A 13,000-nucleotide genomic window follows, 5' to 3' on the forward strand; every position below is an offset into this window, starting at 1 on the left:
GGATGGATCCCTACTTTCCACCAAAATGTTGAATGTTAGTTTCATGGTTCTAGCCTAGTGTGCAAACTTGAGACAGTGGGATAACATATGTCGATGCACAATTATGAGAATAGAAGTCATTTTGCATAGGGATGTAATAAAATTTGCTACACTTAAATTTGGCCTATTAAATGACAAGTGAGTCTGATTTCTTGAATGGACCGTAGGGTGTGATGGTTAGGAAACAAGTTGTGAGCCTTTTGGATGATTTACAACTTATGTTTAATAGACAGCTGGTTTTTGGTACTTACGCTTTGATGACTTCTATTCAATGCAATACTAACTAGTTGTTTGAATAGGTAAATACTCAAGCAGATGAAAATATCAAGGATTGCAGTGACCACAACAATTCGAAGTATTATGTCATTGTTAATCAGGTACTAGCCAACTGCACATCTGCTCTTTAGATATGAAAATCCAAAAATAATTTTGTTGAGTCAAGAACTTATGAGGATGTTTGTGATTTTTTCATCTACTTCAGTACAATGCTCGGTTGAATTCTGAAAAAGTAAGGACCTTTGTACATTCACTTAACAAGGGGAAGATTCCAAAGAAAAGGTTTAACAGTAAGTATTTCCTTGGATTCTCCATTTATTGTATTCCCCCTTCCAAAATAAGTTATTCAACAATATCTACATATAGGATTAGTTGTTATGGGCATGCATTGTCATGGTTTGCCTTAGTTTCAGCTTTCTTGTGCATCTTTAGGTCCATTTTTGAGTTTATAATGTTTTCTTAAACTTAATTTCAGCTTTTATATTGTCATGCTGTAAATAGATAAATTCCTTTCTTCAAGAGGGTTGCTTGAATTATGTAGAATTAAAATTTAGAACATCAATAGATGGAAGAAAAAACACATGCCATGAAGGCTTTTGAAATTGAATTCTCATTCCTTTACAATTCACATATTTATAATACAAAAATTTCAATAATCGGATTACCTAGTCTTATCTAATCTTTAATCACTGTTGTGCATGTGCTTCTAACTAGTTTGTGTGTATAGAATCTTAACCTAACTAATAGGAAGTTAGGAACTTTTGCAAACTATTTGCATGCTCTATCCCATCAATTTTGTATGCACCAGAGCTACTCAATTGATTTCCTAAGTTATCTTCATCTTGAATATGCATCAAAGGTTGATGTGGCTATAAAATTTTCAGAGCATGGTAAGCAGATTCCGTACTCAGAAAAAAAATAACTTGAACCTGGGTAGCTAAAAACATGAAAACTCCTATCAGAACAGCAACTTTTGAATACTTAAATCTACAAAAACATAATGCTAAAAATACGAACAACAAGTACACACAAATCTAAAGTCTTACTACTGCATCTCCATTCTAGTAATCGATAGAGAAGAAAATGCAATGCTGTAGCTCAAAATGTGAAAATTCCTACACTGAAGGAACCTCTACTGCAGCAACTCTGAATCTACTTCACCTATTTGATTTTTAAATTACATTCATTAAGTTATTCTTCTGAACACTGAAGCAAATTACTTTTGCAGCCTACACTTAATTAATTATTTGATCTCATGAAATAGAAAACAGAGCAAAGAACAAGATACATAGGTCACACTAATTTTTGGACACAATAGTCCTCGGAAAAACCCAATGCGGGAAAATTGGTGCAACAATTATGAGGGTTTATTATTGTGCAGGAGAAATATCTAAATACAAATCTAGGATACTCATCTAGCAACCCTTTACAGAGAAAATACTGGCGGAAAATCTGGGTGAGTTTTACATCACTTCACCCGACAAAATTTTGGCTGATCCATGACAAGACTGGCTAATCCCGGCTATTTTTGCGTTGGCTTTGCGTCAACCCTATGTCCCCTTCTCTACCCTCTACTTCAACTCTCTCGCTGTTCCAACAGTTCCTCACATTTTTTACAGTTCCCGACAGTTCTGACTGCAACGGTTGTTCTGGATTCTGCGTGACAAGCAACTTTTCTGCTTTGCGCTGGCGCTTCTGGCTTTGCGCAGGGCTGCGTGGGCCCAGACTGGCCCAGCGTCAACTCTTTCGGCTTTTGCGCTGCCTCTCTACAAGCTCTCTTCGCCTCTCTGTCATTTTTCTTCAGAAAGTCCTTCTCTTGAATTCTCACTGCCCCTCTGTTGCAAGATCCCCCCAATCGATTTTCCTCCTGAGAACTTCTCACCTCAGAAAATCGATTTCCTCAATCTCTCTCTGTGTATTTCCAAATGAATCCCAAGCCTCCATTTTATACTTTTCCTGTTGAGCCTTCAATGACCGAGATTAAGTCTCTAATCAACGGCTAAGATAAAAACATGACTTGATCTGCCTTCTAGATCATTCTCACCCATATTTTGATTAATACCCATTAATATTTTAATTTTCCTAAGTTTAGACTTAGGAACTCCATTTAAAATATTAATTATTTTAATAAAATACAATCCAGGTGGAATTTCACCAAACTGTTTCTAGGTTCTTTAGAACTCATGTGCCTTAGCCTCTCCACCAATTTTCGAGGCTAGAGCACTTTCGATGCTACCAGAAACTAACACTCCCTCTTAGTGAGGAAAGTGCTCTAGCAACAATGTCCACTTGCATGCTGCTCTGTTTCTGAAGCACCTCCTTTCTGCACTGCTGCTGCCACCAACACTGTGCTGCTGCTGCGACTGTATTGTTGCCCATGAGATTGCCTATTGATTTGGGGTAGCATCAGATGTGCTCTAGCCACAAAAATTGGTGGAGAGGCTAAAACACATGAGATCTCCAATACCCAGAAATGGTTTGGGTAGAATCTAACCAGTTTGGGAGATATTAAAATAATTAATATTTTTAATGGAGTTCCTAAGTCTAAACTTCGGAAAAATAAAATATTAATGTGAATTAATAGAACACCGAGTTAGAATGGTCCAAAAGTCATGGATCAAGCCAGATGTAGTCTTAGCCGTTGATTAGGGACTTAATCTCGGCAGTTGAATTGTCAATGAGAAAAGTATAAGAGGAGGCTTGAGGGTCACTTGGAGAATACACCGAGATGATCAAGAATTCGATTTTCTGGGGCAGGTCTTGTTGAGGAAATCGAAGGAGTGATTTGAGTTGCAGCTGAGGGGCAGTGAATACAGAAGCAGAGAGGCAGAGAGGGTATCGGGAGCATCAACGTAGAAGTCGAGAGAGGGTTGATGCAGAGCTAGCTAGAGGCCACACAAAAGCAACTAGGGGCCACGCAAAGGCAGCCAGGAGCTGCAAAGCCTAAGGAGGGCCAGCGTGGAAGACATAGAGGCTCCATACGTTGATGTAGAGCCTCAAGAGGATGACGTTGGGCTAGAGAGGCTGACGCTGGGAGATTTCGTTGGGCAGATTGGGGCTAATATTTGTCTACGACTGAGAGGTACCACTGCTGAGGGCATTCTCTGTTGGGTGAGCCATTTTTGGCACCCAGATTGTATTATGAAACTGCTTAATAATAAAACCCTCAGATAGCTGCACCGGTTTTCCCGCATTGGGTTTTTCTGGGGACATTAGTCCAAAAATAACGGTGTCACTTGTGTGCTTGTTTTTTTCCTTCAGTTGATGATCTGTATGTGTTGAGACTGTACTTGTATTTATTTTCAGTATTTACATGGTAAATAACTTGTTAATTAACAGAACAAGTAGGAAGAAATAAATCAAAAAGTACAGGAAGGATTTCTAACAGCTAGACTTAAAAATTCCAACACTGCCACTACCACTGCTGCATCTGTACTACAACTCCCTCTCAAATGCTACATTTGCTATGCTTCTAGCACTGCCACTGTTAACACTGCATTCGTATTGCAACTCAGTTGCTGAGAGAAGCAATTGAAAAACATCCAAATTTAGTTGAACTTAACTGTGTTCAACATAATACAATGAATGTTGGAATCTGATTGTTGCTGATTCTGACCCTCTGAATCTTCTGCATTGCTACTGACTCCTGCACTATGCCAATTGCACTGCTGCCAATCTTGCCCTATGCTGATCAGTCTGTGGTCCCCAGCTACTGCATCTGTCCTCCAAACACTCCACTGCATCATCTGACACTAAGTCCATCTTGCTACTGCTGAATCTTGGGCTCTTGTAGCAAGTAATTGATCCAAGAGGTGGACTCCTCAAGGATCCTGCCCACTTGTAGTCCTCCTGACTACAACTCAATATTGCCTCATCTCCCTCCTGGAGATGCGTGGGCACTCATGGAAAACTCATCCTTGTCAATCTTTGCTAAAGCAGCCTTAGGATCATGTTTCTCATCCTTGTCCTTTTTCTTCAAAGGACACTGGGATGCATAGTGGCCCAACTCGCCACAACTGAAACATTTCACCTTCGAAATGTCCTTTCACTTCGACTTCTACTATCCCTTCGATGTTAGAGCTGCGTTCTCCTCCTCCTTTGTCTTTGTGCCACTCCCACTGTTGCCACCGAGGTTGACCTTCACTAGGTCCCTCCTTAACTCCTCCTGTTGAAGAGCCGCACACATCTCCTCCCATGAAGGTAGTTTTTCTCTACCCAATATGCTTTGGACGAAAACTTGCCATTCATCTGAGATTCCATTCAGGGCTATCCTCACCATCGTAGTTGGATGAGGAGTGGAATTCACTGCAGCAAGCTGGTCTCTAGTTTCCTAAAGATGTTGAAGATAGAGGTTCACCCCTTCTCCTTTCTGCATCAAAGTCCGCTGCAACTTCTGCTCCAAATACATCTTTCGCTGTTCAAAAGAGCCTTCATACAGAGAAGACAAGGCTTCCCACATCTCCTGGGCTGTATCCTTGCCCTGCAAGTGTGAAACCACATTATCTCAAACTCCATCGAGAATGCGCCTCTTTCCCTTCCCCTGCTTGGCTTTGTACTTCTTCTTTTGATTGTTGTCAGCAGGAACGACTACAACACTATTGACGTAGGTCTTGAGATCATGTTCCTCTAAAACAACTAAGATTTCGGTCTTCCATATGACATAGTTGAAAGCTCCTTCCAACCTATCTTGATCTCTGAGCCTATGCGATGCCATTTCACCCAATTGTCGAATTGACTCCTCTAGTCACTTCTTAGCACTGCTTAGCTACTTAGCAAGTGAGAAATTCGAACTTTCTGGCAGAAATTTCTCTGAGGAGCAAATTCCCCTTCTACGTGTCTTCGTTCTTTTCCAGCGGATTTCTGCCCCTTCAAGCATTGCGTTGAGACTCTGCGTCACTCCCTCTGCCTCTACAAACTCACGAACTAGAAATCATACCTCTCTGTCATCTTACTCAGAAAGAAATTTCCTTGGATCTGCTTCCTGACAAGGACTGCACAATTCCTTCAAGGGGAGTCGAATTGCGGCCAAGTGCAACCTTCCGCCTCACTGCTCAGTACTGGATCTGCTCTTTCCTGTTTCACAATCAATGCTCCGATACCATGTGAAAATTCCTACACTGAAGGAACCCCTACTAAAACAAATCTGAATCTACTTCACCTACTTGGTTTTCAAATTACATTCATCAAGTTGTTCTTCTGAACACTGAAGCAAATTACTTCTGCAACCTACACTTAATTAATTATTTGATCTCATGAAACAAAAAACAGAGCAAAGAACAAGATACATAGGACACTGATTTTTGGACACAATAGTTCTCGGGAAAACCCAATGCGGGAAAACCGGTGCAGCAGTTCTGACGGTTTATTATTATGCAGGAGAAATATCTGAATACAAATCTAGGATGCTCATCTAACAATCCTTTACAGAGAAAATACTGGCAGAAAATCTAAGTGAGTTTTACCTCACTTCACCCGATAGAATTACGGCTGATCCGGCACAAGACTGGCTAACCCTGACTATTTCTGCGTTGGCTTTGCGTCAGCCCTGTGTCACCTTGTCTGCCCTCTGTGTTAGCTCTCCCGACTGTTCCGGTAGTTCCCGGTCGTGCCCAACAATTCCGACAATTCTGGCAGTTTCCGCTGTTCCGACAGTTTTGGATTCTGTGTGACGGGCAACTTTTCTGCTTCTCGTTGGCGCTCCTGGTTTTGCGTCAGGGTTGCGTGGGCTCAGACTGGCCCAATGTTAGCTCTTTTGGCTTTTGCGCTGCCTCTCTGCAAGCTCTCTTCGTCTCTCTGTTAGTATTCTCCGGAAAGTCCGCCCAGATTCTCACTGCCCCTTTGCTGCAAGATGTCCCCAATTGATTTTCCTCCTGAGAACTTCTCACCTCAGAAAATCGATTTCCTCAATCCCTGTGTGTGTTTCCAAATGAATCCCAAGCCTCCATTTTATACTTTTCCTGTTGAGTCTTCAACTACCAAGATTAAGTCTTTAATCAACGGCTAATATTAAAACACGACTTGATCCGCCTTCTAGATCATTCTCACCCATATTTTGATTAATACCCATTAATATTTTAATTTTCCTAAGTTTAGACTTAGGAACTCCATTAAAAATATTAATTATTTTAATAAAATACAATCCGGGTGGAATTTCACCAAACGATTTCTGGGTTCTTTAGAACTCATGTGCCTTAGTCTCTCCACCAATTTTCAAGGTTAGAGCACTTTTGATGCTACCAAAAACTAACACAAAACTCTCGCTAACCATCCTCGTAGAATACCCCACCATTCTTTCATAGATGAAGAAGGCTAGGGTTTAAACTTTACAAATAGTGTGCACCATCTGAATGGAACACCTAGGTTAGGATACTAAACCCTAACCCTAAAAATAGTCTGGATAGGTCTACCTTCCCTAAAATCAACTTGCCTAGTTAGAGTTCATCAAGGTGATAATAACACACATGCAAGATTGAATTCCTCCTTTGAAGAAGGCTAGGGTTTACAAGTAATGTGTTCTATCCCAATGGAGCGGCCGGGTTAAGACACGAAACTCTAATCCTAAAAACACTCTGGATTGGTGCACCTTCCCTAAAATTAACTTGCTTAGACTAGAGTTCGTAAGGTGATAATCACCAGATGCAAGCATGCATTCCTCGCACCTTACCTTGAGTAGGTAATCCTCATGCAAACAACACCTAGTCTAATCTAAGACTGGCTAACCTCGACTATTTCTGCGTTGGCTTTGCGTCAGCCCTGTGTCACCTTCTCTGCCCTCTGCGTCAGCTCTCCGGACTGTTCCTGTAGTTCCTGGCTGTGCTCGACAATTCCAACAATTCTGGCGGTTTCGGCTGTTTCGACAGTTTTGGATTCTGTGTGACGGGCAACTTTTCTGCTTCGCGTTGGCGCTCCTGGTTCTGCGTCAGGGTTGCGTAGGCTTAGACTGGCCCAACGTTAGCTTTTTCGGCTTCTACGCTGCCTCTCTGCAAGCTCTCTCCGCCTCTCTGTCACTATTCTCCGGAAAGTCCTCCCAGATTCTCATTGCCCCTCTGCTGCAAGATCTCCCCAATTGATTTTCCTCCTGAGAACTTCTCACCTCATAAAATCGATTTCCTCAATATCTGTGTGTGTTTCCAAATGAATCCCAAGCCTTCATTTTATACTTTTCCTGTTGAGTCTTCAACGACCAAGATTAAGTCTTTAATCAACGACTAAGATTAAAACACGACTTGATCCGCCTTCTAGATCATTCTCACCCATATTTTGATTAATACCCATTAATATTTTAATTTTCCTAAGTTTAGACTTAGGAACTTCATTAAAAATATTAATTATTTTAATAAAATACAATCTGGGTGGAATTTCACCAAACGATTTCTGGGTTCTTTAGAACTCATGTGCCTTAGCCTCTCCACCAATTTTCAAGGCTAGAGCACTTCCGATGCTACCAAAAACTAACACAAAACTCTCGCTAACCATCCTCGTAGAATACCCCACCATTCTTTCATAGATGAAGAAGGCTAGGGTTTACAAATAGTGTGCACCATCTGAATGGAACACCTAGGTTAGGATACTAAACCCTAACCCTAAAAACAGTCTGGATAGGTCTACCTTCCCTAAAATCAACTTGCCTAGTTAGAGTTCATCAAGGTGATAATAACACACATGCAAGATTGAATTCCTCCTTTGAAGAAGGCTAGGGTTTACAAGTAATGTGTTCTATCCCAATGGAGCGCCCGGGTTAAGACACTAAACTCTAATCCTAAAAATACTCTGGATTGGTGCACCTTCCCTAAAATTAACTTGCCTAGACTAGAGTTCGTAAGGTGATAATCACCAGATGCAAGCATGCATTCCTCGCACACTTACCTTGAGTAGGTAATCCTCATGCAAACAACACCTAGTCTAATCTAGAACATCATTTGACTAAAGCTAATAAAAGGTACATTATGAAATTTGGAACAAAACACTAAAATAACCACTGTGCTAAATATATCATAGCTTCTAAGGTTAGTGTGTGCATGCTAAAGCATACATGTTTTCTCATCATAGTCTATAAGGTTGTTTTGCCTTCGTTGAGGCTTGACTAGAGTTGTGCTGTCACCTATGATCATCTCTAACATGCACAAGAGCCATGCCAAGTCTGGATGTATTGTAGCTCATCATATTTGTTGAATTAGAATAGATCCGCTGTAATAGGGAAAAAACCAACACTCCCTCTTTGCAAGGAAAGTGTTCTCCACCGAGCCAAGTCTATCCCTTAGCATCTCAAACGTCCCTTTGATAAAGGATTTCTCGCTATGTCTACAACTTGAAACATTGAAGGAACATACTCCAAGATAACTGCTCCCTTTTAAACCCCAGCTTTGAGGAAATGTTACTAAATATCAATGTGTTTGGAGGAATTGCGTAAAACTGGATTTTCAAATGCTCCGATGCAACTTCTATTTTCACAACACATGAATGTAGACTCTAACATCTTATTAATAACTTTTTCTATCAATGTACAGAGTCATATGGACTGACAACTACCAGAAGTTGCCATTACTCTGCCTTCCGCTAAACTAAATGTTACTGCTGCTTGATTCCTGCTAAACTAGGATATCATACTTAACCCTACATTGAAACAAAATCATGAAGTGCCCTTCCTAGCGTTAAGATCACATGCCTAGTCAAAATCTACAAAACCATTTAACATCACATCTCCATCTCCAACATACCACAAACCATGGTCAATTATGCACTTCAAGTATCTCACACACTTTGTAATCATCCTATGAATCTGCCTATGCTTAACCTTGAACTGGATCAATGTGTTCATTGCAAAGCAAATATTAGGTTAGGTATTCACCAAGTATGCAAGGGACCCAATCCATTGTTGATACTCCAAATGTTAATTTTTGGTATGGTCTATGCTGAGAGCAATTTACTTCAATTTTTCACATTAACTCAATATCAATTCTAGATGAGCAATCACATTTAGCATGATAGTAAAATGCAAATAGAACATAAACATAACTCGTAGAAGACAAGCCAAGACAAGAGGACACAAGATGTGGCGCCAGCCAGGGACAAACCCCAATGTGGGGAAACCCTTGATCAATTCTTCTTATATGTTCTTCAATAGTTCAGCAGAGAGAGAGAGATAGTATGTATACATCAGAAGTCAACATTTTGACTTGTCATAATAAGAGTAGAGATCTCTAAGAAGATGACACATGAGGTAGCTGATCCGAACACAGGTGATTCTATCACCTTGTTGTACCTATCACTGTGCTGCACCATCATACAATGTCCATCATCACTGTGCTGCACCATCATATCACTGTGATGCACCATGCTGCACCATCGCTGAGCTGTACCTCATCATGCTGTACCCAAAATGTTGCACTATTCATCATGCTGCACTATGTATCATACTGCACTATGCATCACTATGGCTGCTGTACCCATCACTGTGCACTATGTTGCACTATGACTGCTGTACCCATCACTATGCACTGTGCTGCACTACGACTGTTGTACCCATCACTGTGCACTATGTTGCACTATTCACTGCTGTCTCTAACACCATGCTGCATCCAATTGTTGCATCTAAACATGTTGCTCCATGCACCTTATTGCACCATGCTGCTGCAATATACCATGCTACTGCATCCATCACATCATGCTGCACCCCTTTAGGGTATTCAACACTCCATGTTAACCCAACACGTGGCTCCCACAAGTTGCTCTGATTCTTATCCAAATCTGGTCAATATCCTTGACCCAACACACATCTAACACTGCTCCAAATCTGCTTGTCATTTTGCTGTTCCTGATTGTTCTGGTTAGGGCACTTGGGCATATTGCTGTAGCCCTAAACTCCTCTCAACAGTCCTCGAACAACCCTCCAAAAACTGCGGACTAGGCAAGGAGAGATGCTCCTCCTCCACGCTGAAGGTAAGGGCTCAAGACAACCCTCAAATCTTCCCACGCTAGCTTTGCTGTAGTGGTATGGCATGTGGCCTACCACACAACACTACTGCTGCTCACGACACCCTCCAACAATGGTACAACCCATCCGTTAGCCTTTAAACAAGCTAGCATTCAGCTCCTAAGGCCTCGGCCTAGCACAACAAGCATCACGGCTTCCTACAATAGACTTCGGACCTTGTTCAACCCTTGAAACAGTCCTCCAACCCATGCTGCCCTAGCCTCCCTTGCTGTGGCCTCAAAACAGAGATCTCCCTTCCTCCACGAGCTGTCCTCAAGGTATGCGTTGCACCAAAATGGATTTACTGCGTTCTAGTCCCTTGCTGAACTGTGTCCAAGTCCCTTGTAGAATTTCGGTTTAGGGCATGGCAGACCTCTTCTTAGGACAACGTATCCTCTTGAGGACTTTTCCTTCCACTAAAACCCAAAACAGTGGAGAGAAGATATCACAAGAGGTGAGTACCAAATGACTTTGAAGGCAACTCTATTTATACTAAAACGTGGAGGACAATTGGGGGTTATTTGGTTGCTGGCTGACCTTGATGAATTGTCACATAACACAAATAAATTCATATCTCCATGAATACTTGACGGAATCAGATGACCTTTAGATCAATCCTACACCTCTCGATGAGAGGAATCCAAGAAAAATGTCAGCTGCCATAAATAAGATGACCCACATGGAGTTTGGCCCTAGTTACCAATTTTAACACCAAAGGATCCATGAAATCTAAATCTGAATCAGTAGACAACTTTAGATTTAGGACCATGGAAGTAACCAATGGATTGCAATCTAACCTCTAAAACTGATTCAAAATATCCACTATGTACTTCTTTCCCAAGGAAGAATTCTCCTGCACCTTGCAACACCTCTAGACTCATAAAATAGTGCACAGGGCCTATGTCTTTCATGTCAAACTTGGAGGCCAACTCCTCACACCATGTTATGAGCTTCTCAAAGGAAGAAGACCTCAAAGACCCTACCTTCAAGAAGGACTTTACACTTGAAGCATTCTTTCGAAACTCACACATTCTACAAATCACTTCCAAAAGAAGCAAGAAGAGCACCTCATCATCAAAGGAATCAAGGCCATCTCCCTCACTTTGAAGCAAGAATCTCATCTCTAGCATCTTTGAAGAAGGGCATCTCCCTTGAAGAAGTATTGTCATCTTTGAAGAAGGAAGACATCATCAAGGAAGCAATCATCCTTAACAAGGCATCTTCAATAATCAACATCATCAAGAAGGCATCAAGTTGAATATATCATCATCAAGGAGCATCTTCACTTGACAAGTAAGTATTTTCTATTTATGTCTGAATCTACTATCAATATGACTTGATTCTGCAAGGAGAGAAACAAACTAGTTGGGTCATCAAATTTCCTTGCATAGAAGAAGAGGATAGATTTGATCATCATAGAGAATGAAGTTATTGAATATGTTAAGGGTTCAATCTCCAAACCATCACAAGAGCAATCTCAAGCACTATCAAAGTACATGAAAGGGGAAATAAAGGCTCAAAGAATCTTCATAGAATCAATCAAGGAGTCTCTCATTCCTTATGTAGCAAAGTTGTAGAAATCAAAAGAAATCTATGATAAGTTAGTAGAATTGTTTTGTATAATCACTGAAGGGGAAGTTCTATCATTGAGAACCGAGCTATACAAGATAAAGGTATCAAAGTAAGAAGGAATGGCCTCATACCTGATGAGGGTATCTCAAATAATAGATCAACTACAAGAATTAGGAGAAATATTGTCCGATAAAGAAATGACCATCATTGTGCTCAATGCACTACCTGATGAATGGGGCAACTTTGTATCAAGTATTTTTGGAAAGAAGGAAGCCACTCCATTCTGTGACCTTCGGTCATCATGCAAAATTGAAGAAACTAGGTTAAAAGCAAAGAGCGATATTGAATCAAATGAACAAACTCAAGCATATGCAACTATGGCTAGAAAGAAAGGGAAGCTTGGAAAGTTTGATCCTTGGAAAAAGAAGTTTGATATGTCAAAGATCCAATGCTATGAATGTAATGAATATGGGCACTTTAAGAGGAATTGTCCTAAACTCAAAAAGGACAAGAAGAAAAGAAGTGATAGAAATGAAGCCCATATCACCGAAGAAGTGGAAGAACGTGAAAAGAAGTCAAAGAAGAAGGAAGTGAAAGACCTTTATTATGATTGAAATAACCTCCTTCACTTTGAGAAGAGTCATGATGGAAAGCATCACAAGCATGATAGGATGCATTATCACTGAGAAAGAGATGACATTATCATAGAAGCATGGAAGGATAGCTGAAGTATTCATGGTTGAAGAAGTCATCATGATAGAAAGGAAGAAGCTCATGGCATCTCCACTGAAAGCATATAAAGACAACCAAAGTAGCAGTGTATATATGGTTGGACAAAGTCATCTAGCGAGAGAAGATAAACGAGGTCATCATACATCATCATTAGAAAGGAACATTTGTAGAATGAGGATCATCAAGATCCTCTGTTGGAATCTTCATTAGAAGGTTCACTTAGAAGAGGCAAATGTCTCACAGATATTCTACATTCTACCTTGTGTGGGATCCACTGGTTAAGAAGGTTGAAGGTATGGTGACAAAGTTGTGCAACATGTCAAGTTGGTTGAAGTACTCTCATCTTCAAGCAAGGAAATGAAGCTGCAAAAAGGAAGTCTAGATGACCAAGAGAAGGAATGTACATAA

At 40.7% G+C, this 13,000-nt stretch overlaps 1 protein-coding gene across 2 annotated transcripts in view; it reads left to right on the forward strand.

Moving 5' to 3' along the window:
* LOC149140708 (YbaK/aminoacyl-tRNA synthetase-associated domain-containing protein) overlaps positions 1-13,000 on the forward strand; it is a 126,872-nt gene that overhangs the window by 93,497 nt on the left and 20,375 nt on the right. For both annotated transcript variants that reach the window (XM_089449192.1, XM_089449193.1), the window contains 2 exons: positions 339-416; positions 521-605. In XM_089449192.1, the coding sequence (XP_089305318.1) occupies positions 339-416; positions 521-605 (163 nt within the window). The remainder of the gene's footprint in view (positions 1-338; positions 417-520; positions 606-13,000) is intronic.

Source organism: Pinus tabuliformis, chromosome X (genome assembly GCF_031772625.1).
Source record: "Pinus tabuliformis cultivar Carrire ecotype Pingquan chromosome X, CPIR1, whole genome shotgun sequence".
NCBI lineage: Eukaryota > Viridiplantae > Streptophyta > Pinopsida > Pinales > Pinaceae > Pinus > Pinus tabuliformis.